This window comes from Culex quinquefasciatus, chromosome 2, assembly GCF_015732765.1.
Source record: "Culex quinquefasciatus strain JHB chromosome 2, VPISU_Cqui_1.0_pri_paternal, whole genome shotgun sequence".
Taxonomy (NCBI): domain Eukaryota; kingdom Metazoa; phylum Arthropoda; class Insecta; order Diptera; family Culicidae; genus Culex; species Culex quinquefasciatus.
Window position 1 is genome coordinate 42,812,037 of NC_051862.1, and position 24,563 is coordinate 42,836,599.

At 40.2% G+C, this 24,563-nt stretch overlaps 4 protein-coding genes across 11 annotated transcripts in view; 3 read left to right on the forward strand and 1 right to left on the reverse strand.

The window, feature by feature from the left end:
- The window catches only part of LOC6043836 (neurogenic protein mastermind), a 253,670-nt gene that overhangs the window by 58,598 nt on the left and 170,509 nt on the right, over positions 1-24,563 (reverse strand). For all 8 annotated transcript variants that reach the window (XM_038253534.1, XM_038253533.1, XM_038253535.1 and 5 more), the window contains one exon: positions 18,358-19,914. In XM_038253534.1, the coding sequence (XP_038109462.1) occupies positions 18,358-19,914 (1,557 nt within the window). The remainder of the gene's footprint in view (positions 1-18,357; positions 19,915-24,563) is intronic.
- Positions 14,550-16,395, forward strand: LOC6043837 (polyserase-2). The gene is made up of 2 exons (XM_001861397.2): positions 14,550-15,721; positions 15,788-16,395. The coding sequence occupies exons 1-2, from the start codon at positions 14,598-14,600 to the stop codon at positions 16,356-16,358; spliced, it is 1,695 nt and encodes a 564-aa protein (XP_001861432.2). The 5' UTR covers positions 14,550-14,597; the 3' UTR covers positions 16,359-16,395.
- LOC6043835 lies at positions 21,680-23,653 on the forward strand. Its single transcript, XM_001861395.2, has 2 exons — positions 21,680-21,795; positions 23,206-23,653. Exons 1-2 carry the CDS (start codon positions 21,748-21,750, stop codon positions 23,593-23,595), a joined length of 438 nt encoding a protein of 145 aa, XP_001861430.2. The 5' UTR covers positions 21,680-21,747; the 3' UTR covers positions 23,596-23,653.
- LOC6043834 (general odorant-binding protein 99a) lies at positions 23,749-24,407 on the forward strand. The gene is made up of 2 exons (XM_001861394.2): positions 23,749-23,897; positions 23,952-24,407. Exons 1-2 carry the CDS (start codon positions 23,760-23,762, stop codon positions 24,339-24,341), a joined length of 528 nt encoding a protein of 175 aa, XP_001861429.2. The 5' UTR covers positions 23,749-23,759; the 3' UTR covers positions 24,342-24,407.

The following is a 24,563-nucleotide window of genomic DNA, read 5'->3' on the forward strand; positions in this document are numbered from 1 at the left end:
AAAATAATTCGCTACTATTGGTGGACCCCCCGCGATCGAGAACCACTTTCGTGTGACCTCAGGCCTTAAACAGACACTAATACACAAACACAGCAGACCATCACGTCGCGCATCGGTTCTAGTAGTGTTAAAACAAATTAGCTAAATGAGATATTTGCTCGTGCCGTGGAAAAGCAGCAACAGTGCCACCCTCACCCCCCCCCCCCCCCCTCTTCGATTATTTTCGTGGAGTCATCAACATTAGAGTTGTCGGGCAGGGTTGGCCTCGCCTCTCCCAGTTTACTCAACTTGCAGGATTGATTTGTGGCCAATTTGACACAGGGTTGCAGTTTTGGGGTGATTCAGTAAATTTTTTATTTTGTTTGAAAATTTGAGAAATATTTATTTATTTGGAAGAGTTATAACAAAAATTAGCAATTTCGGTTCAAGTACATATTTTCAAAAAAAACTACAACCCTTTATTCCAAGTGTAGGACAACAAACTCCACAGGCAGACGCAATTAAGTTTCATTGGACTCAAATCACACACAAACTCACCTAATAACATCAAGTGAGTGTGAGAGAGAGTTACTCACACGGGATGAGCTCCAAAATTCGCTCTCACCGTTGAGTTTTCACTCACTCACTTTCAAGAAGTAGAAGAAAATGAGGTGGAAATCGCTCACGGGGGGTGGAAAACCAAACTCATTTTCCCGTGAATTGTGTCCGCTGCTTGTTCCGTTTCGTTCCGAGTCCCCCGACGATGGATATTCTAACGAACTCTGATCGTTACGGTTTGGGGAGGTTTGGTTTGGAAGCAGGGGTTTGGACACCCTGATGGGTGGGTGGTTGATTCAGTGATTAATAATTATTGGAAATGAGAACGCAGCAGAGTAGAGTAGACTGGACACTGTCCAGATTTGAGTTGAGTAAAATTAGCTTGTGGGAAATTCAAAATATCATTATTTGGGGTTTGTAACTATTTTTAAAATTTTTGAATACTCGAAGACATTGTTGGATATTTTTTTTCTTTAGGCTGGTACAAATATTTTTAAAAGTTTTTGTCACCCCCCCCCCCCCCCTTCAAAATTGGCCCGAAAAATCAGGGGGCAAAAAAAATATTTTTACAATAAACTTCAAAATTTCAATGAAAATTCAAGTGCAACCAGCTGAAATCAAATTAAAATACATTCTTCTGCGTTTAAAATCATTTTTAGCATGTTTGGGATTATTAAAAAATCTTAAGATTTTTTGAAAATTTTCGATGCAAAACCTTTTTTTTCGATACAATTTTTGTTTTTGTCAGATCTTAGATTTTTTTGAAAACTAATGATTGCAAAACAACTGAACTAGTGTAAAATGCATTTTAAAACACTTTTTTCATTTAAATGTGAAGACTATGGCTTGTTATTTAAATTTTTATATTTTTTATTTCCCCCTTGACCTTGGCCAGGGCCGAGGGACAAAAACTTTTTTTAATATTTGCATCGGCCTTAAGGTGAAGCCGTTGATCATTTTCGAAGAAATTCGATCATCACTATAAAATATTTTGTATTTAATTCAGTTTAGCGAATTTCAGCACCAAAAGGAATCAGCATGTGCCGGTTGTTGCCTTCTTGAAGCCACTGAAGGAATTTTTGATCTAAATCAATTGTGCTTCAAAATTTATATAATTTTGTGGCACAGTCATTGACGTCCTAGTTGGCAATCATTGATTAATAACGATTTCCATAACTTTACAAGGAATGGGATAATCGTTACCAAAAGGAATCAGCATGTGTAGGGCACTATTATAAACAACTTGTTGAAGGAATTTTGTCAAAATATTGAAAGCGACGCAAAATTTATATCTTTGAACGAAAAATCATGACAATGATGGAAGCCTTCACGTTAAGAATCATTGAAAAATATCTTTTCGATTGGAGGCCTGAGGTATTTATGGAAAATTAAGTTTTTTTTAAACGAAATAGTATATTTTTAATTATGCTTAGGCGGCCGCAAATATTTTTTTTAAGTTTGTGTCCCGCAACTCTGACAATGTTAAAAAACAAATGAAATATCAAATTACAAACCATGGAAATGAGTGTTTTAAAATGCATTCTACACCAGTCTAGTTGTTTTTTAATCATAAGTTCTCAAAATATCAAAGTATGAACGAAATTTCTTGTTCGCGAAGAAACACATCTGAATTTCAGACAAAATTTAAATATTGCATCTTTTGTTTGTCCATATGAATTTCCATACAAATTTGGCAGCTGTCAATACAAAAATGATATATGAAAATTCAAAAATCTGTATCTTTTGATGGAATTTTTTGATGAATTTGGTGTTGTAGGTATGGATAAGGACTACACTGAAAAAAATGATACACGGTAAAAAAAAAATGGGATGAGGATATCAAATGCCAACTTTTCAGAAATTTGCAGGGTGTGCAAACAATCTTTGACCGAGTTATGAATTTTTTAATCAATACTGATTTTTTTCAAAAAATCGGACGCAAAACTTTTTAAACTTCATTTTTTGATTTAAAATCAAATTTGCAATCAAAAAGTACTGAAGTGAAATTTTGATAAAGTTTTCAAGTTAAAGCCATTTTTAGGTAACTTTTTAGAAAATAGTCGCAGTTTTCCATTTTTTAAAACTAGTGCACATGCTTGCCCACTTTTGAAAAAAAAAATATTTTTGAAAAGCTGAGAAAATTCTTTATATTTCGCTATTTTGAACTTTGTTGATCACAGCTCAATCTTTCTCTCTCGGGAAAGACTATCGAGCAGTCGGACCACTTCATGTACATGGGTACCATCTTCGATCAAAAGGGAACATGGGGGAAGCACATTAACTACCTGAAGCAAAAGTGCATGCAAAGAACTAATTTTCTGCGCAGTGTCTCTGGCAACCGGTGGGGTGCTCATCCTTCTGACCTGCTTCGACTGTACAAGACAACGATACTCTCGGTGCTGGAATATGGCAGTTTCTGCTTCCAGTCAGCTGCGAAATCACGCTTGTTGGTTCTCCAGCGGATACAGTACCGAAGTCTTCGCATTGTCTTGGGATGCATGCACTCAACTCACAACATGACCCTCGAGGTCTTGGCTGGAGTATTGCCTCTGCGAACTCGTTACTACGAACTGTCTTACCGGTTCCTGATCCGGTGTGATTACAGGAATAAACTGGTAATTGACAACTTTGAAACGTTGCTGAACCTTCACGTTGAGTCTCGGCGCATGCTTCTATATTATGACTTTATGTCATCGTGGGAGTGGAGCCCGAGCACAACGGTACAGCGCACGCCTCCGTTAACCAGCAGCACCCTGATTGGCTTCGACACGTCCATGAAAGCCGATACTCGCGGTATCCCAAACCATCTTCTGCGGGAGTAGTACCGTCGATCTTCGCATCAAAGTACAACCATGTTCCTCCAAACAACAGATTCTTCACCGATGGCTCCAAGCTCGACGGCTGTACGGGCTTCGGTGTTTATCATGAATCTTATCAGCTGTTCTTTAAGCTGAAGGACCCGAGTTCGGTTTACGTCGCAGAGTTAGTCGCGGTTTACTGCGCACTGCGAGTCATCGAGACCATGCCACCTGACCACTACTTCATCTTCACCGATAGCTTTAGCTCTGTTGAGGCTATCCGGTCTCTGAAGCCGACCAGGGAGTCTGCGTTTTTCCTCACGGAAATACGCAAGACTTTAAACAACCTGGCGGCTCAGTCCTTCAGCATCACGGTGGTGTGGGTCCGCGCTCATTGCTCGATTCCGGGTAATGAGAAAGCGGACTTGCTCGCCAAGAAGGGTGCTGAGAGTGGAGACATTTTGAAAGGCCAATTAGCCTACAAGAATGCTACGGTTTGCCGAGGCAGCGTGCGCTCCTGGATTGGCAAAAACAATGGGACGACGACACCAAGGGACGTTGGATGTATTCCATACGACCTAAGGTGCAAAGAAAAGCCTGGTTCAAGGGAATGGACTTGACGCGTGGATTCATCAGAACGATGTCCCGCCTTATGTCGAACCATTACTCGTCCAAGGCTCATCTTTACCGTATCAACATGAGTGATACGAACTTATGCGACTGTGGGCAGGGTTATCAGGACATCGACCATCTCGTATGGGCGTGTCCAGATCACCAGGCTCACAGAATTAAGTTGAAAGATACCCTCAGGGCCCGAGGAAGACCACCAGAAATCCCGATGCGAGACGCGCTATCTCAACTAGACCTTGATGTTCTCTATCCTATCTATCATTTCCTCTCAGATTCCAAAATATCTATTTAGTTTTCTTCCAGTTAGTTTTCCTTCAGTTAGTTTTCCTTCAGTTAGAATAACTCGCCTTCACACAAAGCCGTCGTTTCTGGTTTGCACCGGATGCAAAGCAAGATCGCCCCAGCAGCTGGACACCGAGTTGCGGCTGAGGACAAAAGCAAAGGCCAGCAGAGCCAACCAAGACCCCTACACAATCCCCCTTCCCATCCCATGCCTTGTCTTTAACATCAATCCCTTCCCTACTAACCCCAAGTAGGCCGCGGGTAATCGGCTCCCCTCCCACTAACATTTACACACAAGATCCTCTGTAATTATTAAGTTTTTTGTAATTACAAAAGCCGACTCGGTCCTAACCAGGTCCCAGTACCGAAAAGGACCTAATAAAAATAATTTTATGAAAAAAAAAAACTTTGTTGATACGACCTCTAGTTGCTGAGATATTGCCATGCAAAGGCTTAAAAAGCAGGAAAATTGATGTTTTTCAAGTCTCACCCAAACAACACACCTTTTTCTAACGTCGATATCTCAGCAACTAATGGTCCGATTTACAATGCTATTGAATAAAACATTCATGACATTTTCTGTTCTTTTTTCGTAAAAAATATTTTTAAAATTTTAAATCAAGACTAACATTTCAAAAGGACCAAATATTGAATATTACGCCCTTTTGAAATGTTAGTCTTGATTTAAAAAATTGAAAAAATTGTTTTCGAAAAGATCGGAAAATTTCACGAATGTTTCATATTTTAACATTGTAAATTGGATCATTAGTTGCTGAGATATCGACGTTAGAAAATTGTTATGGTGTAATGTCAATTTTGACTGAATAGTGACATTACACCATAAAAGTGGTAAAATTACACATTTTGAGAGGTAAAATTACACTTTTTTTGCATAGAAGATATACCGTAAACCGGGGTGACTTTGATAGGATTTCAATTTGTTTTTAGAATATTTTCCAACAGGTAAGGTTTATCTCAAGATTATTATTTTTAAAACATGTACTGGGGTAGACCACACAAAGTCCATGCACTATTTCGGAAAAAAAGTTTTTTCAATAATGTTTAGAAAAAAAGTTACGCTAAAAATTCTCAGTTTAAACTCCGGGGTGAAATCTTAAATCATATTTAAGATGTTCAAACTTTATTTGTACGCTAAATGTACCATCACTAAAGTAGCTGATATAGTTAGTAAGAAAAAAATCAATGTTTATATTAAGTTAACTAAGTTTATAAGCTTTTTAACAAAATACATATAAATTTTAGGTAAAATTGTTAAAAAGTCGGAATTTTGCCTGAAATTTGTTAAAAATAGTTTTGTTTGTAAAATTATCGATTTATATTGCATTTTAAACTGAATTCGAAGCACGAATCACAAGTTTTCACATTTTACATGAAATTTGTTCAACTGAATTTGCCTATAAATTTGGATATTTCTTTTAATTGTGTTTCAAAAACACATATTATTTGTTATTTACAAACTTATTTAACCTTCTCCTAGTGGAAAATTGTCCAAAGAATCCGAAAATGCATTCCGTTTTCCGATTAAAAATCATGTTCATTGAGAAAATCATGACACTTTGAGAAGTTTAAAATAATGACTTTCATCCACATTTTCTCAACTATAGTTAACTAACTTTATAAACTTTTCAAAAATTTATGAAAAGTTCTTCATGAGGTATTTTGAACACTTCTCTACCACGGTCAGTATGTTTCTGAACCATTCCTTACGTATTTTAATTGTACTCTTCATTTTGCGGAAAAATCGCAAACCTATCAAAGTCACCCCGGCTATCAAAGTCACCCCGTTTTACGGTACCATGGCTTTTTTTACTGTTTACTTCATTAGACTAACTTTGTTGACTTAAAAACTTGTTGGTATTGGATCATGGAGGTGACCCAATCTCACCCCCAGACCCAATTTCACCACTGATGACGGTAATATAACCTAAAAAATGTGTAAAAATGTGAACCTGATGAAAAATAATAAGAAACTGATGAAAATTCACCAATTCCTGATGTAAAACTAATGTTTTTTTTTACCCAAATTCTTTTTGCCTTCCTCACCCAATGAGGCAAGGAACATCATTTTGTCTCGACAAAGATTAACACGAACTTTTTACTGAAATATACAACTCATGAGACATTGTTTACTACACCCAACTGGCAGTCGCATGATTGTGATGCATGGCGGCATGAAAGTATATCAGAATCTGCATGAAATCTGTCCTCATGCATTTTTTGCGATATAGGAGTATGACATTTTTGCCCGTTACCGACAATTATCGACATTACCGACGACTTTTGATTGTATTTCACAAAAAACACTTAGCAGAACGAAGATTGAACCACCAACTTCTTGGTTATTGATCCGACACGCTACCACCGCGCCATGGACGCTTGATGAAAAGTGAGTGAAAGAGCACCAACATATGCTTCTCTTTGGAGTGTTGCTCGGGGACGGGCCAGCTTTATATGTGTTGGTGAGAACTGCAGATCGCTGAAATTTTTACACGCGGGCAAAAATGATCTACGGGCTTGCTGCAAAAAATGTTATAAAATATGACATTTTCTGCAGCAAATCCAATGTTGCAGATTTTGAGATATATTTTTCCTTTGGGTGTAGGACTAGGGGGACCGCATGCAATTCCATCGTGCACCTAATGTTGGCATATTAGCACTTTTAAATTCAATTACCTTTCTCCTTTATTTTGGAGAGTTGGTTAAAAAAGAAATGAAAACTGATGTTCTGATAAAAACCAAAATTATAATAAGATAAAAAAAAATTAATTGAATAAAAAATAATAATAAAAAAGTTAAAGAAAAACTCTTAAATCAATTTGTAAATACAACCTAAAATACAACATGAATGTGAGGAAGGCACCAACCACCTTAAGGTGGATTAAGTAAGGTTTTTTTTTGTTTAGAAGCAGCACGGCTGACTGAAGCTTTCCGGTGGAGGGTGCAGTGCCACCCTCAAACTTTATAAAGCTCTTCTATTTTCCGGTTGTCTGGTTGACTTTTGATTCCAAGAGAAGTTCTTTTGTGTACAATCCTTCGGGTGACCGTTCGTTCTCATTTTTGAAAAAAAATCTAGTTTGATGCATTTCATCGTTAAGTAAAATAGTCTAAATAATAGTCTTTGTTTTATTTTCCTCACTAGTTTAGGGGAAAAACGGGTTTCCCTCTTCAGTAAAAGCATTCATCGAATTTATCGGTTTCTTGCCTTCCAATAAATCACGTGTGGGGTTTTCCCTGAAAACGACGCAACCAAACCCACCACTTTTCGTCGTTCAAAAATGTATAGAATATTAGATCAACCAACGAGAACTGTGGGGCTGGGGCAAAAGTAATTTCATCCCGGTAGGATCATATTTTCAAATTATTAATAAATTTTATACACCCCTCGTCGTCATCATCGCTCCTGGCACGACACGTTCTTCCCTCTTTGTCTCTCCGTTTGAGACAGTTCCGTTGGTGAGAGAAAGAAGGAGAGGGGGTTAGGAAAAAAGCTCTTAACCTTATTGAACACGAACGGCGGCGGGGAAGGGAAATGCTTTCCGAAGCAGAACCTTTTTCCGACGTCGTCGACGAAATCATCGCTTCCCTGATTTGGAGTGGCCTACCTTAAATGAGGTTAAATGAAGTTAATTTTGTTCATAATTCTGATGCATAGTTTTATTATTTTAATTTTTTTTTTTGTTTATCTATTTCAATTTGTTATTATTTTCATTTCGCACAAAAAACAAAGACAAATTCGACCAAAATTCCCCCTCTTACCCTCTTAGTTCCAGTTACTAGCCAACCTAGCCTCACCGAAACAGAGAGAGAGAGTGTCTGGTTTGAGGAAAAAGGCATTCGAATTTTACGATTATTACTTATTGCGACCTGACGCGAGCGTCCTAAGTTGGTGAGGTTTTCTTGACTCGTTCACTCTGGTGAAATCCAATTTCCCATTAACGCAACGCAACGTGGGAGGAAGCAACAATGGGGGTTTACAGTAATGTTTTTGGCAATGTTGAGGGAACAATGTTATTATTTGTGTAGAAAAATGGAGAAATGATTTTTTTTTGTATTAGGCACAATTATGACAATTAAGGGAATACTTTTAAAACATGATGTTAGTTTTGCAACTTAGAACACTTGAATTTTAGCGAATGTTTTTTGTAAATATTTAGAATTCTTTTTTAACTAATTTTTTTTTCATTTAATGCAAAATTAAAATGTATTTTAGACTGTTAAAAATCCACATTAAATTTCGAAAATTTATTAAATTTGTGCCTAAAATATGTATGTAAATATTTTCCTTAGTGAATGTTTTAGATATTTTGAAGACTTATGATTACAAACCCACCAGACTGTTGAAAACATGGCACAGAATTATATCACAATAATGTCTTATTTTTTAAAGATACTAAAGAAGAGTTAGTTACAGTTTGAATGATCATTCAACTCTGATGGATTTTATGCTTTCAATAGTTTATCTAGAATTTTATTTGAGAGCATGAGCATGAGCATGAGCATGAGAGACCACCCATGGTTGTCCTTCTCCGTTGCTGAACAGAACCGTAATATCCTTTCAGCACTACTGATCATAGGCTTCGACTATCAAGTGGTATTTCTCTTATCAACAGCATGTATGAATGCGCTGAAAAGATAAAACACCATGATTGCCAAAACAAGATCAGTTGCGAATAGGTAACAGTCATTGGCCACCAACGGCGCCCGCCATGTCAGTTTGTAGATCTCGATTTTAAGGGACGGGAATGTTAGTTAGCGCAGGTTGCTACTAGGGCAGCTGATTTACTCTGTGCTTACACCCCACGAGCGCCAGGAACCTGAAAACTTGTTAGTAGGATAGGGTGTTTGGTCAGGATTCATCATAGAAGATGATGATGCGACCCAAAATCATAGTGTTTGTTGAAAGGTATTATATTTTATTCTCAAGGCAAACAATCGGTTGCTGCAGATGAGACATTTCCCGTTTAACTGTTGTTAAATTGTTAATGAAATGGTTTAATCTTAGACAGCCGGCTGTGGAAAGATACAACCAAATAATATTTATTTATAAAATGAGGTGTTAAACGCCATGCTGCAATGATAGCGTAGTCTGATTTTTAATTATACAATCATTTAATTCAATAGACGCGACGAACTCAATCATCAAGTGCTTTCCGATCTTCTTTCTGTTAGCTAGATAAGGTATTGATTTTCGTTGCCTCTCGAGCTACGATGCTATGGAGAGGGCTTAACACACAAACAACCGACGTCGAGCCCTCCGAGCTACGGAGCTATGGGAAGGTCTTTTCAACACAAAAAAAGAAACTCGCGCACCACACGACGTTCTTGATGAATCAAAATAATTTTGTTACGCGATAAACCTAACGAACTCGGATCGTTTTTATCGAAAACTATATCACAATTCACGACAAAAATGCGAAACAAAAGACACACACAAAAAAAAACACTTTTCACTCCGAATATTTTTTTACGACCACGCGCTCCCTTTGCCAATTATGCACTGATGACGCTGCATTTTCAGAGGGTAATCTTCTTCTCACAGCGCACAAATCACGACAAAAAATGCGAAACAAAAGGCACACACAAAAAAAATAATCACTTTTCACTCCGAATATTTTTTTACGGCCACGTGCTCCCTTTGCCAATTATGCACTGATGACGCTGCATTTTCAGAGGGTCAGTTTATCTAGAATTTTATTTGAGAGTATAGAAAATCCCATAACTATTACTTCAATTTTTTTAAACAATGAAATCTCGGTTTAGTTTTCAAAAAGCCGTAAGAGACGAAATGTTTTTTTCTAAAATTCGTGAGCACATTTTTAATAAAAAGAAATTATTTACAAAAAATATTCACAATATTCAAAAGTGAGTGAACAACATTAAAGAATAAAATGCTCATATTCAAAAAATAAAGAATAAAAAGAAATATTATAAAAACAGCAAACAAAATATTATGAAAATAAATAAAAAAATAAAAATTCAAAAAGTTAGCACTGAAAGTAGACTAAACAATATTGAATAAATATGAATAAAATAAAATAAAAATACATAAACACAAATAAATCGTATTGTGAGAAAATATATTTTCAAATAATATGATTGCATTGAGAATTGGAGAGTTTAATGATTTTCAATAATAAATACTTGTTTTTTCTTAATTTAGCATAATATTCAAATTCAATGACTTATTAAAAAAATGTTTAATTTTATCTTCAAAAAGAAAGCTATAAATTTGCTAAATTTGTTACACCTGAACTCCCAATCTCGTATGGGATTTCCAACATTTCGTGAGCTTAGGAGTTTAGGAGTGTAGGTGTTTTGGTGTTGTATTTGAAACCTAATTATTACTTACAAATTGAGCTGCAAAATTTTCTGATCTTTTGAACAAAAAAAAACTGGTCTGAATAATGAAATAAGAAAAAATATCTATTTTTAGACATTTAAATACGTTAAGTTTGATTTTAAAATCAAGGAATTATTTTTATTGAAAAGATCAGAAAGTATCACATAAAAATGATTCTATACATTAAGTTTCGGAGTAATGTTTAGCTTTAAGATATGGTTATTATTATTTTTTTGTCCAGATTTTTGATATTTCACCTAAAACATGATTTAAAAAATCATATCTACTAAACCAGATTTTGCATAATCTCGCTTTATGGCTCAAAAGATGTCTTTTTTGTTTCCTACAAAATAACAAAAATAAAGTAGTTAAGAGCTAACTTCAAGTAACAAAAAGTATTTTTTTTCCGTTTACCCATTTTTCGGAAAGTCCCAATAATAAGCTACAGTTTACCAGAATTTCATACATTTAAAAATCCATTTTTTATTATAATCCTCTAAAATTGGAAGAGAGAGACGAAAAACGAGAGAAAGAGCACGTTGTCTCGTTCGGGCGGCTGCTTGAGTGGTGCTCACTTTTCGTTCGTTTCGTCTTTGTGTTTACGTTCACCAATTTCGTTTTCGGAAATGATTACTGACAGAGAGTTGTTTCAAACATCGAGCAGTCCCTGACAGATCTCTTTTCAAGCATTGTTCTTGACAATTTCGTAGGTAATTTAAGAAAAGGGATGTTTTATTCTTTTTTGAGGTCTTTTGTCCATAAAAATATTTTTTAAGCTCAAAACAATCTATATAGCTCTTCTCAAAAATGTAAAAAATACGTTAAAAAATAATTTGTAGATAAATAATAGTTAAAAGCTTTTTAAAACAAAAAAAACTATTTTCAGCAATATGTTTTCAGGCCGGATTTTTTAAAAAAATCTAAAATCTTCAGGACACAAATTACAAATATTTTAAGATTTTTTTAAAAATCCGGCCTGAAAAAATATTGCTGAAAATAGTTTTTTTTTTGTTTTAAAAAGCTTTTAACTATTATTTATCTTTGTTTATGTTTAAAAGGTCCTATAAACTGTTGTCTTTCAAATATTTGTAGGACCTACTCAAAAAAAACTCTAGAATTATTCTCCAAAAATTAAAAAAAAAACCAGCAAATCAAACAATGCCACTTTTCCACCTTATTAAATGATTAACCCACTGGTTCAGGCTTGACTTTGGCCCCACAGAGAGCCATATCCCGCCTCCCAAAGTGCATTTGCATAATTGAGCTTTCCAATATCGATCCAGACACGGGGCCAGTGGACAGTGCCTGGGAGCTTCGGCGAATGAAGCCATCCGGGGCTTGTTAATGTTTGTTTGTTGATGGAGCTTTTTTTTTGGTTTGAGTGCAACGGGCGGTTAGGTGTTATTGGGCAGTTTATATTGGAAGTGAGGAGCGTTGTCTAATGGGGTGGGATCTGAAGAGTGTTTAATTGTGTCACTTTGCATCAATCTGAGTGAAAACAATGTGCTCCAAAAATGTTTTAAATAGTTATTTCAAGTAATTGTTAAAACTATTCGATTTTTTTTTAGTTTTCTGAAATTTCCGAAATTATCTCCACCTTCCTGAAATCTGATTCTCGAAGGGGTTCCGGATCGATACGGTTCTGGGTAGAATAATAGCAGAGAGCTTTTGCTTCAACAAGCCAGCCAATCCTCCCAACAGCAGCAGCCGGAGACGTTTTCGCTTATTGGCAAGTGTGCCCACCCGGACCCTCTGGTTGGGCAATAAACATGAAATATAAGGGTCTCGAAACCCATTAAAACTTCCCGCGCGTACTCGACTCATCGTCCCCCTTTTTGCAGCCTCCCAGCCACCTTCCCCCCTGGTTTCTGGCTTTTTACCGTTTCTTTGGGTGACACGGTGGATTTAGAAATTTACAAAGGATTAAAATTTAATGATTAAAAGAACTATTTAATTATAATTGAGTACATTTTTACAATAAAATTGTAAATTTAAATAAATTACAATAAAATTGTAAAAAAATAAATTAATAATTTTAAGATTAAATGTTTTCTCCCAGCAAACCCACCGTGCCCTGCGTGTCACATTCCAGCAACAACAATAACAACAGCAACAACCAGGCGAAACCAGCAAAAGAAGGGGGGCCTATCTGGTAATCCCGAAGAGTATGCTCCCGGATTCTTGTGCGCCTTCTGCTGGTCTGGTAATCAGTTGGCAGGATTTATGTTTGGGGAGCTGCAAAAACTCTCATTTGCGCTCTCCCTCTCCCAGAGGATTGCTGTTCTCTTTGCACAGCCTCTCGGAATTCTTTCCGGCACGACGACGACGACGAGCAAAAGTCTCCCGAGAGTGCTCGGGTGTGTGTGTGTGTGTGCTGGATGGGAGGCTTCTTATCTAGCGTGATTCCTTGGGGAAGAGGCGCGACAATAACGATGATGAAGAAGGTGGTTGTGGGGATGAAGTGTGGCGTTACTTTTGAGGATGGCTTATTGGAAAAATAAATGTACTTGAAACTTGACTTGAAATTTATTTTTTGAATATTTTTTTTTAAATGCTGAGGAAAAATATTGATTTCTGAAGAAACTGGAAATAGACCTTGGGCCGCTGAAAATACTTTTCAAACTTTATGTCGCCCCCCCCTCCCCCTCCAAAATCGATTCAAAAAATCAGGAGGCAAAAAAAAAATATTTCAAAAAACATAAAAATTTTAAAGGAAATCGAAGTCTAACCAACTGAAAACAACTAGAAATGCATTTTCCTGCGTTTAAAACAAAGTTTAAAATCATGTTAAGCATGTCTGGAATCGATAATAATATTTTAAATTTTTGTGAAATTCCGATGTACAGCACAGCAAAAAAAAAATCGGCGAAAAAAAATAACAGCCTTGTTTAATATAAATAAACTAAACTCAACCCCTTGGAGGCCAAAGTCAAACTAAAAAGTGGCGAACTGTCACTTTTTACACGATACTCACACATACATTCAAACCAAACGTTAGGGAGTAAAATGAGCTGAGCAGTTCTCTCAGATTTCGGTCATTCGATGTTTTTTTGTATTTTTTAATCCGACTGAAACTTTTTTGGTGCCTTCGGTATGCCAAAGAAGCCATTTTGCATCATTAGTTTGTTCATATGATTTTCCAAAAATTTGGCAGCTGTCCATACAAAAACGATGTATGAAAATTCAAAAAATTTGTATCATTTGAAGGAAGTTTTTGATCGATTTGGTGTCTTCGGCAAAGTTGTAGGTATGATTAAGGGCTGCACTGAAAAAAATGATACACGGTAAAAAAAATTTGGTGATTTTTAATTTAACTTTTTGTCACTAAAACTGGATTTGCAAAAAAACACATTTTTTTTATTTGTTTTAGGGGACATAAAACGCCAACTTTTCAGAAATTTCCAGGTTGTGCAAAAAATCTTTGACCGAGTATTTTTTTTTTTAATCAACACTGATTTTTTCAAAAAATCGAAATATTGGTCGCAAAATTTTTTCAACTTGATTTTTCGATGAAAAATCAAATTTGCAATTAAAAAGTACTTTAGTGAAATTTTGATAAAGTGCACCGTTTTCAAGTTTTAACCAATTTTAGGTTGCCTTCCTTCGCCCTGCCCAAAACCGGCATACATCAGGTCCATGTCCAGCCCGACGTCGGGATGGTAGCCAAAAAAGAGAACCCCGGGCCGTTGTAGGCCCCGTCCGTCTGTCAGGGTTCTAACCTGCAAATCGAGTCGGCGAAAAACCGAATTGTATGGCGAAGTCAAAGTGAAACACTATAACTCTCATTTGGAGCAGGATCGTGCGATGTAAACAATCTACAGCTATTCCAAGTTCAAAGCTCGTTTCAAACACCAATCGCGTCATACTGAGAACTGGAAAGCCCCCCAGTAGCAATAAAACACGTTTAGTATGCACTTCCTAGCTCTCGTCTCGACGTACTCGCACTCAGTTGAGTTCTACACTTGATCGCGGCCACATCTCCCCGCGCGATGGCTGACGTTCATTATTTGGCGATCTTCGCAGCGCTACTGGCGGCGGGGGTGACCTCTATCGGCGAGACGGACTTTGACGACCGGTCCTGCGGTCGCCAGCTGGCCCCGCTGGAGGGTCTGATCAAGGCCGGCTTCCGATCGCGACCAGGCGAATACCCGTGGCACGTGGCGTTGTTCCACCGGGTGGGGATCAGCGAGGAGTTCGATTACCAGTGCGGAGGCACGCTCGTGCACAAGTTTATCGTGGTGACGGCCGCGCATTGCGTTACGCAGCGATCGAGTCGGAAGCACCGGCCCGTGAGGGATGTGCTGGTCAAGGTGGGGAGGTTCAACATCTCCGAGGAGCACGAGGAGCAGGGACGCGATCACGAGGTGGCCAAGATTGTAACGCACGTCAACTACAAACCGCTGACGTACGAGAACGATATTGCGATCTTGAAGCTGGAGGTGCCGGTGATATTTACGCAGTATGTGCAGCCGGTGTGTCTGTGGAAACGGGACGACGGAGTAGTGCTGCCCAATATTTACGGCCGGGAAGGGACGGTTGTTGGATGGGGACTGACGGACAGCAACAAAACCGCCGCGATCCTGAACCAGGCACGGATGCCGATCGTGAGCACGCACGACTGTTTGGCGAGTGATCGTGACTTCTTTGGGCACCTCATCAACGCCAAGACGTTCTGTGCCGGGTTTCGGAACGGTACTGGAGTGTGCAACGGGGACAGCGGAGGTGGACTGATCATCCAGCATCAAAATCAGTGGTACCTACGGGGAGTAGTGTCCTTTAGCAATACACTGGACTCCGCCGGGATTTGCAACCTGAAGAAGTTTGTCGGCTTCACCGACGCCGGGCTGTACCTGGAGTGGATCTACGAGAATGCTCCGATAAGCAACAACAGCGATCCCATCGAGGGACATCCCAACGTTCGATTGATCAACCAAGGCAACTGTGGCAAGAATGACTTCCTGTTTGGGTACGGCGAGGACAAGAAACCGGTCATCTCACAGTACCCTTGGATCGTGCAAGTTCGACACCCGTTCGCGAGTCACGATTACGTGCAGTGCAACGGGCTGCTGATCAACAAGAACTACATCCTGACAACAACTTGCGTCGATTGGAAGTGAGTATTCCCCAATCCTCAATTTTCTCAACAATCTTTCATCAAATACCCCACACCATCTTCCAGTGACGACGTGTCGGTGACCCTGGGAGACTACAAAACGGGAGAAGTCAAAGACTGCGTGACCAGCCCAATGCCCATCTGTTCGGGGCCCGTCCAGGAGGTCGCCACCTCGGAGTTCTTCCAGAAGGACAAACTGATCCTGGCGCGGCTAGCTTCACCAGCGTACGTCGGCCGGCGGGATCACATCGAAGCCGTCTGTCTGCCAACGAGCGTAGAACAGCGGGAACGGGTCTACCCGCGGTACGTGCTGACCGGGTGGAAGGAGTCCGGCGAGGATTCGCAGTACCTGCAGCGAGCAGTGGTGGATCTGATTCACCACGGACCGTGCCAGCGGGAGCTGGGCCAGAACGTGTCGGAGTCGATCATTTGCGTGCGAAATCGGGAAGATCCGAGCAGGACGTCGGTGAAGTGCAACGATTACATGCAGGGAACGACCATCCAGGCGGTGGAAAAGAAGTCCAACCGGTATTTGGCGTACGGGATTCAGACGGACATATCGTACTGTACGAAGCCGGAGCAGTTTATCAAGATTGTTGATTATATGGAGTGGATTTTGGATAATATGAAGCCTTGATTTAGAGCAGTAAACAGTAGGTGTTCAATGAAAAAAATATAGTAGATTTTCTTAGATTTTTGATATTTTTTATTCTTTTAGTGCTTGATTAAGGTGAAGCCGTTGATCATTTTCGAAGAAATTTGATCATCACTATAGAATATTCTGTATTAAAATCAATTTAACGAATTTCAGCACCAAAAGGAATCAGCATGTGCCGGTTGTTGCCTTCTTGAAGCCACTGAAGGAATTTTTGATCTAAATCAATTGTGCTTCAAAATTTATATAATTTTATGGCACAGTCATTGACGTTCTAGTTGGCAATCATTGATTAATGACGATTTCCATAACTTTACAAGGAATGGTATAATCGTTACCAAAAGGAATCAGCATGTGTAGGGCACTATTCTAAACAACTTGATGAAGAAATTTTGTCAAAATATTGAAAGCGACGCAAAATTTATATCTTTGAACGAAAAATCATGACAATGATGGAAGTCTTCACGTTAAAAGGTCATGAATGCTATCGAAATTTGAAAACTCGTGTAAATATTGTAAATATTGTTAAATCATTTTTTTACCCTTTCCCGCGGGGGTTGATAACCCTATTCCGTCCAAAGCAAACTGACAACATTCGACATTAGCACGGTTGTCAAATGAGAGCCCACAACAAAAACACTAGCTGTCAAATGGTAGCCCATAACAAATCAATGTTTGGGTTTTTGATTTTAATTTTTTTTGCAATTTAAACGATACATTTCAGAAAAAACACGTGAATTGTGATGCTGATGTCAAATTTCTACATATTAGTGGAGATTCCATCCCAATATTGGCTGAAAATTCATATCGAAAAATGTGATTTTCTGTTTACCTTTTTTTGCTTTTTTCTTTTGGCCGATCAAATAGTGCGCCCGTACACCGAGAATCGGCATTACACATTTTCTAGTTTCACGCAGAAAAATGTTTTGTAGAATCAGCCTGTACGAGGTTTGATTCAACAAAATTTTTGTTGAATATAATCAACGCCGATTTTGTGTTGAAACAAACCTTGATTTTCTCAATTCCACAAAAATCTTTTGTTGTTTTGAAAAAGTTACTTGGACATTTAGCGTTGATTCAACAAAAATCCTGATTTTCAAATCAACAAAACGTTTTGTTGATTCAAATATGCCATTTTTCTGCGTGTTGCTTTAACACATTTGCATGGGACTTCGTGTTACCATAGTGTTCTTTCAGACCTTCCATTCGTGACGGTAGTAGCGGCGTGATTTTGCCGTGGAAAAATGGATTCAAATGGATTGCTACGCCGCCACTGCTGTCAAAAAAGGTAAATATTAGGTTTTACGCCGACTCGATTTGGAGGTTAGAAATTTGACAGCTTGGCTGCACTGTTTACATTTTTTGCACGTGTGTCTCTGTAAAAATGTGTGTGCGTGTGTCTCTGTAAAAATGTCGTGACGTCACGCTGTAAAACTTAATCGGATCACTAGACGAAAAGTGAAAAGTTTGTTTATGTCACTGCTTGTAAAGAACAATTGGTTGATGCACGAAGTGATTTGTTTACCTTTATTTGGTGTTCTGCTTGCAAGATATTACAGCAGTTGAACCGATGATGTGAACAATCGAGGTTAGAAAATCTGACAGAAACGAGTGGTTTCTTATTGTTTTTTTTTCTGTTTGAAGCGATTTAGCTTCACTTTTCTGCATAAAATCTCAACAAATATTTTAGAGAATGCTCCACAATTTATAAAACAAATAGGGGAAATTCTCGTATCTTTGGCAGGTTAATCACTCACACCTAATTCCATCCAATTTGCTGATTTTCACTATTTAAACAACTAAATTTGCAAAACTTTTGATATAAACTTGCTTGCTCACTTCTTATTGAGCTATTTATCACTCGATTTCAGTTGAAAACGCTTTTAATTAGCTTTAATTGAATGTCAAAGTTCTTACTTGCCAACATTAGAGGCACGCTGGAATTAGATGCTGTTCCCCTACAAAACCAAAAGAAACTCACCTGTATTCCGTGTCCTCCCGGGCCCTGCTGGCTGATGTGCAGCTGCTGGGTCTGCTTCATCTGGAGCATGGTCGGCGGCGCGTTCGGTACGTTTCCTCCCGTGGGCCCTGCCCCACCACCACCACCACCCCGTCCCGGCGGCACACCGTTACTTCCCGCTCCGTTTCCTCCGCTGCCGGGACCGGTTCCTCCGTTGCCACCGTTGTTGTTACCCCCATTCCCCCCACCTCCCGCACCCGGTCCGGGACCCCGCGGTGGAATGTACCCGGGACCGTGCGGGCTGCCGTGGTTGGGCATTCCCCCGCCGGCGGGCGATCCGTACGGCGAGTATTGCTGCTGCTGCACGGGTTTGCCGAAGCCGGATCCCATCTTCTGGCCACCGGGGATTTGCGGACCGCCCGGTATCCGGTTGAGCTGCGGCTTGAGATCAAAGTCGTTCTGCGGGGAGTAGAGTTCCTGCTTGATGAGGTCAGCCCCCGGGAAGGGCGGCACGTTGCCCTTGTGGAACTGGTTCGGGTTGGGGCCACCCGCGGGGTTGGCCCCCATAAAGTCCTGACCGGCGCTGCTGAACTGGTTGCCGAACTGGTCTGCGTAAGGGGGTCGTTGACCTTGGGGACCTTGCGGTCCTCGCGGTGGGAAACCTACGCCTCCCATGCCGCCCATTGCATTCTTGTGCTGGTGCTGTTCGGCCATGTGCTTCAGGGTTTGTGCCGCCGGGGAGAGTTCCGCCATTGGGCCGTTCTGTGGGTTTCCGTACGGACCCCGTTTCGGGCCCAAACTGGGATCGTTGAACGCATTCGGGAACTGCGGCTGCTGCTGCTGCGTCACGGGACTGCCCCGCTTGATGCCCATGTTGTCCAGCATGCCGCCGACCGGACTCGGGTGTTCCTGCTTGATACAGGTCTCCTGCTTCACCTCGATCTGCTGCTGGGCGTGCAACATTTGCTGCTGCTGCTGCTGGTTCGGTCCCGAGATCGGTGGCTTCTCCTCAAAGTCCAGAAAGTCGGAATGGAAGTCGGACAGGTCGGAGATGAGATCCTTGAAGGTGTCGCTTTCGTCGTTGGTGTCGTCCCCGATGAGATCGGAAAGGCCCGGGAAGTGCCCGTTGGCGGCGGCGTCCTTCTCCAGCGCCGCCGACAGGTCGGCAAACTCGTTCTCCGGCTCCTGCTTAAAGTCCACAATGTGGCCAAGGTCGTGCAGGTGGTGTGGCGAGGGCGCAGGCCCGCCGCCGCCGCCTCCACCCCCACCACTTCCACCGCCGCCATGCTGCTGCTGCTGCTGCTGGGCCGGACTGGGACCCTCGCTCTTGACGGACGCATTCGTGAGGGCTTTTACGGTTACGTTCGTGCTGATCTGCTGCGGTTGCGAGTTGGCCGCCGACGTCGTAAACTCCAGCTGCTGCACGATCTCGACGGAGAACTTGGTAAGGTTTTCCGTAGCACCGCTTCCGCCTCCACCTCCGCCGCCGCCGCCGTTGTGCGCGAGCTTGACCGGCGGTTCGTACGAGTCGGACGGGGAATCGACGTCGTCTGCGGGTCTTTTCAGGAATTTTTGTTGCTGGAAAAGAGGAAAGAGATAGCGGGATTAGTATTTTTTGACAAAATTGCTGTTAAATTGATCAAGTTCTACTAATATTTAATCAGACTCTGTTTAGGTAGTTGATCTCCAAAAACTTCAGGGAGTTCCTTAGATAACTATTGTTGTTAAGATTCACTTCGACCTGGACTTGCGCAGTTCAACCGTTCAACGCATGTTACTGAAGTTATGATCAGTTCAGTAACATTCAAATCAACTTCCTTTGAGTCAGTTCAGCCAGTGACCTGTGGGTATGTATGTTAAAGAGACTCCCACAATATTGAAAATTTGACGACTCAGCAAAGGTACACAGTTAAAAAAAATGGTAATAAGGCTTTCTAGTCAGAAATTTACCAACACATTCAAAGTATGTTTACATGACAGCTGGACGTTTGTTTGCATCAGGTTTCCTATCTCTTTCTAGCAAAATTTTTTTGTCAGGCGACTTCTAGCTGGTTTTTTTGACTGACTGCCCGATATGTCAGCCAACATACTTCGCAGGGCTGGGACAGCTACAGCTCGATCATTGTTTGTATCAGGACACTGTGACGAGGAGTTCGTCATTTTTGAGTTAAATTATATTTTTTTCACTGGGCCTAGAAAGCCTTATAGTACATCATTTATGTTAGAAAAAATGTGAAACTTTACCTCGGAAAATGTGTAATTTTACCACATTTCTGATGTAATGTCACTTTTTCTGTCTAAATGAAGGTGAAATGCATTGAATGAAAATCTCCTCCAATTGAATAGGTTGATCTGCAGATCTACACTTCAGGACCTCCTGGAAGATATGCAGTTGCTGAAACTATAAGTCAGAAACCCAGAATGTGAATCAACGCAAGCTAATGAAGATCTACAGTTGTTCAAAACATCGAAATTTCCTTATGTTGAGTCGGTTGAAGCCTTGGTTGAAGTGAAGATGTGTATTTCAAAAAGATTCAGGGACACCTGAATCAACCAAAACTAGCCAGCGTAGTTCCGCACAACTCACTGAAGTTCCACAACGTCTCAACACATCGAATCTGGACGCCCTGGTTGATGATCCCCCACAACGTTAAGCTTCACCTCACAGAAATTACAAACACCATGCGATGCTGGCAGTTTGCGCGATGAAATGTAAAGTTCATGTTCACTACGATGACCACAAATCTTTAGACATCAAAATTACTTTAATTTCAGTAAAAAACCCAGCAATAAATTTAACCCACATTTTGCGCCTTTTTGTGTCAGCGTGTAGTTGTCACTTGTGCACACTGCTTCAAGTAACATCACAGAGATATTAAAGTACCCGATCTGCAAGTCTGTGATGAAACGAAGACGACTGAACACCACACATAGTCGTTGATGAGCTCGCGAGTTTATGAGTTTTGTTGTTTTGTATTGCGGAGAGATGAAGCGAACAGAACAAAAAACCGGTTGTCCGACAAGGATAGAACGTGAAAAAGTGCTGTCAAATGGGCGGTGAACCTGGCACGCGTCTCGGTGCTCACATTCAGAAGTGTAAACAAATCACCAGGTTGATAAAGCTGTACGGGGAAGCTTGTAATGCTTTTCGTCAAATGCTGTCAGTTGTGCTGTCAGTTCAGCGATTGAATAGGTTTCGTAGCCAAATTGCGAAAATCTTCCATACAATTGCAGTAATGGCATAATTGTCAACCTCAGAAAGCACGCAACTGCCTGATTGACAATGTTTGACGAAATTGCTCAAATCAATTTTGCGAAAAGCTTTATAAAACAAAGAGTCAAGCTGTTGAAGATTTTATTTGAGTGAGATTTCGATAGAAGCGGTACAGACCAGGAATTCGAAGGTTTAAAATGGGATTCATTACAAGAATAACTCTGCTATTGGTTCTTGTCGCTGCGGTAAGTTAAAATTGAGTTTTCACTGTAGCACATATTGCACTAATTTAGCACTAATTCAGCACTGAAAGAAGCCACCTTCAAATTGATGTGGTTTGAAATTGTCTTAGTAAACTTTTCTACTTTCAGTAGAGCTGCGCCCAATAAGCGAAGCTCAGCTTAATTGCATCAACCACAAAATTAGAATAGTTATAATTTTGCCTAAATTTTCTACAACTTCAATGTAGGATTAATTTTCACTTATTATGAACTTGGAAATGCTGTAGGGCTGTGCTTTTTTGGGTAACAGATTGGTAAAATTCATTAGATTATTTTCAACTGGAATTAATAGCACAAATTAGAAAATTTAAAAGATATTCGATCAGCACCAAATAATATTTAAACCCAGACTTCTAAAACGAGAAAATGCTGTAGAGATGTGCTTGTTAAAAAATGTTTTCAACATTCTTTACACTTTATTTACAAGCATTAAGAGCACAAATTAAAGAGATTTAAGAATCACCCAATAAGCACTAAAATCAGCTTGTAAGTTAAAATTGAATGTTGTGCAGCTGCAGCAGAAATACCACTAATTGGCACTAACTGAGCACAAAAAGAGTTTCTTAAAATTTTATTGAAACAGTCTTCTCAGTAATCTCGTAATTTCTGAATAGAGCAATGCCATAGAAAAAAAAACTCAACATAATGGCCCTAAATTTAAAGAAAGATTACACATTATTTGTATAGGTAAAAACCCCTACATAGCTTTAAACAAGGTATTTTGAATATAACTTTTAAAAATAAAAGTTTTTGTAGGGCTGTGACTATTTTGTAAACAATGGGGTAAAATTCTTCAAACTAAATTTGAGAGGAATTAAAAGCACCGGATTCGCAAATTCAACGAGCGTTATTGGCAAAACTAGACTTCAAAAAATGTAAAATGCTGTAGAGCTTTGCTTTTGAAAAATGCAGTCAACATTCTCTTCACTAGTTTTTACATAAATTATGGGCACAAATTAAAGAAACAAATCATTCAATTAGCCCCAAATACGTACAAATACCTGTTGAAAATACAACTTCACAGCATGATAAATAGCACTAACTAGGCGCTTATTGAAAGCTGCTTCAAATTATATTCGATTGAAATTGTCTTCTTAGTACCTTATCTTGTTATATCGGAATAGAGCTGTGCCCAAACCATAATAAATATCAACTCAAATTAACTGACTTTAAATTCATATTTTTGCACAATTTGAACAATTCTGTAAATACGAAAAAAAGTTCCTTGTCTATGAAAAATAAAAGCTGTTGTAGGGCTGTGCCTGTTCCCAAACCAACTTTTCAAACATTCTTCAAACTCAATTTGACAGAAATTAATGGCACAAATTCATAAACTCAACCAGCTCCAAGTAACCACCAAACTCCGCCTTCCAGGTCACCCCCCAAACGATCAAAACGCTCGTGGACGAGTGCAAAAAGTCTGTTCCGATCAGCGCCGAGCTGGAAAAGTCCTTCTTGGAGCTAAAATTCCCACCGGAGGAGAAGACGACGCACTGTCTGTTCAACTGTATCGGTGAAATGCTGCAGCTGTTCGACTCCAAAACGGGGGCCAACCTGAAGAACATTCGGGTGCTGCTGATGGCGCACGAGGAGGACCTGACCGAGGATCACCGCAAGTGCGTGGCCGAGGCGGAGAAGAAGGAGCCGGGCGAGGAGGAGTGCCTGATGGCGTACCGGGTGTACAAGTGCTTCGAGGAGGACTTTGGTGCGGTGATGAAGAAGGAGTTGGAAAAGGCGACGACGACGGAGGAGGGGGAGGAATGAGGGGTGATTTTTTGTTGTTGTAATTTTTTGGATGGTCAATAAAAATCAGCGACTTCAAGATCCTTAGTTCTAAATCAGCACTTGTAGGTTAAGAACCTCAGCAAAGCGCAAGTGCAACTTGCGATAAGAATGTGTTCAAGCAGAACTGTTTCTTTGCACTCTCTATGCTGGGGTTATCAGTGACTATTGCAAAACAAATCAGCTATAAAGGAGCACTCCAAAAAAGTTCTACTCATTTATTAGGGAATATCGAATCAAACATGCTGTCACTTCGCCTAATCGCAGTAGTCGCTGCACTGCTGGTAAGTCAACAACCCTGGTAAACCAGCGTCAATCCAAGTAACCCCTCCTTTCAGGCTCCGGCCGGCGCCAACTCGCTGGAGGAGCAAAAGCAAAAGTACCGCCAGTCGAAGGGAATCTGCGCCAAGTTGTTGCGCGTTCCAGCGGACATATTCGAGCGGTACGACCGGTCGGAGTACGCGGAGAACCACGACACGTACTGCTTCATCCGGTGCGTCGCAATGCTGCACGGTCACTACGACGACGAGCAGGGCCTGCTGGTGGACAACTTGTACGAGGTGGTCAGCTTGGGTAAGAGCAGGGAGGAGTTCACCGAGCTGATGAACGGGTGCCAGGCGGAGAACGGCGAGGAAGATACGAAGTGTTACTGCAGGAAGGCGTTCAAGCCGATGCTGTGTTTTGGGCGGCACTTTAACGAGTGGAGGAAGAAGGTTGCTTCTGATTAAGGTTGATTACTGTGAGGATGCATTCAGAGATTCAATAAAAACAGTTGGTCAGCAGTTAAGCGATAAGAGAGTGTTTCTGTTGCGTAACCAGGTCTTATAAATCCTTGCCCGGAGTAGTTCGGCCAGTCATTCGTGAAGCAGACATGGTGTCCGTAACTATCGCAGTAGCCCTGGTCCTGGTAAGTTCATCAACTCACCCCTTTCAAAACGCCTTCTAAGCGA

Excerpts from the sequence above, each read along its gene's own strand:
- LOC6043837 (XM_001861397.2), top strand. The coding sequence starts at position 14,598 with ATGGCTGACGTTCATTATTTGGCGATCTTCGCAGCGCTACTGGCGGCG. Across the intron at positions 15,722-15,787 it reads ACAACTTGCGTCGATTGGAA|TGACGACGTGTCGGTGACCC; the intron begins GTGAGTATTCCC and ends ACCATCTTCCAG.
- LOC6043835 (XM_001861395.2), top strand. The coding sequence starts at position 21,748 with ATGGGATTCATTACAAGAATAACTCTGCTATTGGTTCTTGTCGCTGCG. Across the intron at positions 21,796-23,205 it reads TATTGGTTCTTGTCGCTGCG|GTCACCCCCCAAACGATCAA; the intron begins GTAAGTTAAAAT and ends TCCGCCTTCCAG.
- LOC6043834 (XM_001861394.2), top strand. The coding sequence starts at position 23,760 with ATGCTGGGGTTATCAGTGACTATTGCAAAACAAATCAGCTATAAAGGA. Across the intron at positions 23,898-23,951 it reads CAGTAGTCGCTGCACTGCTG|GCTCCGGCCGGCGCCAACTC; the intron begins GTAAGTCAACAA and ends CCCTCCTTTCAG.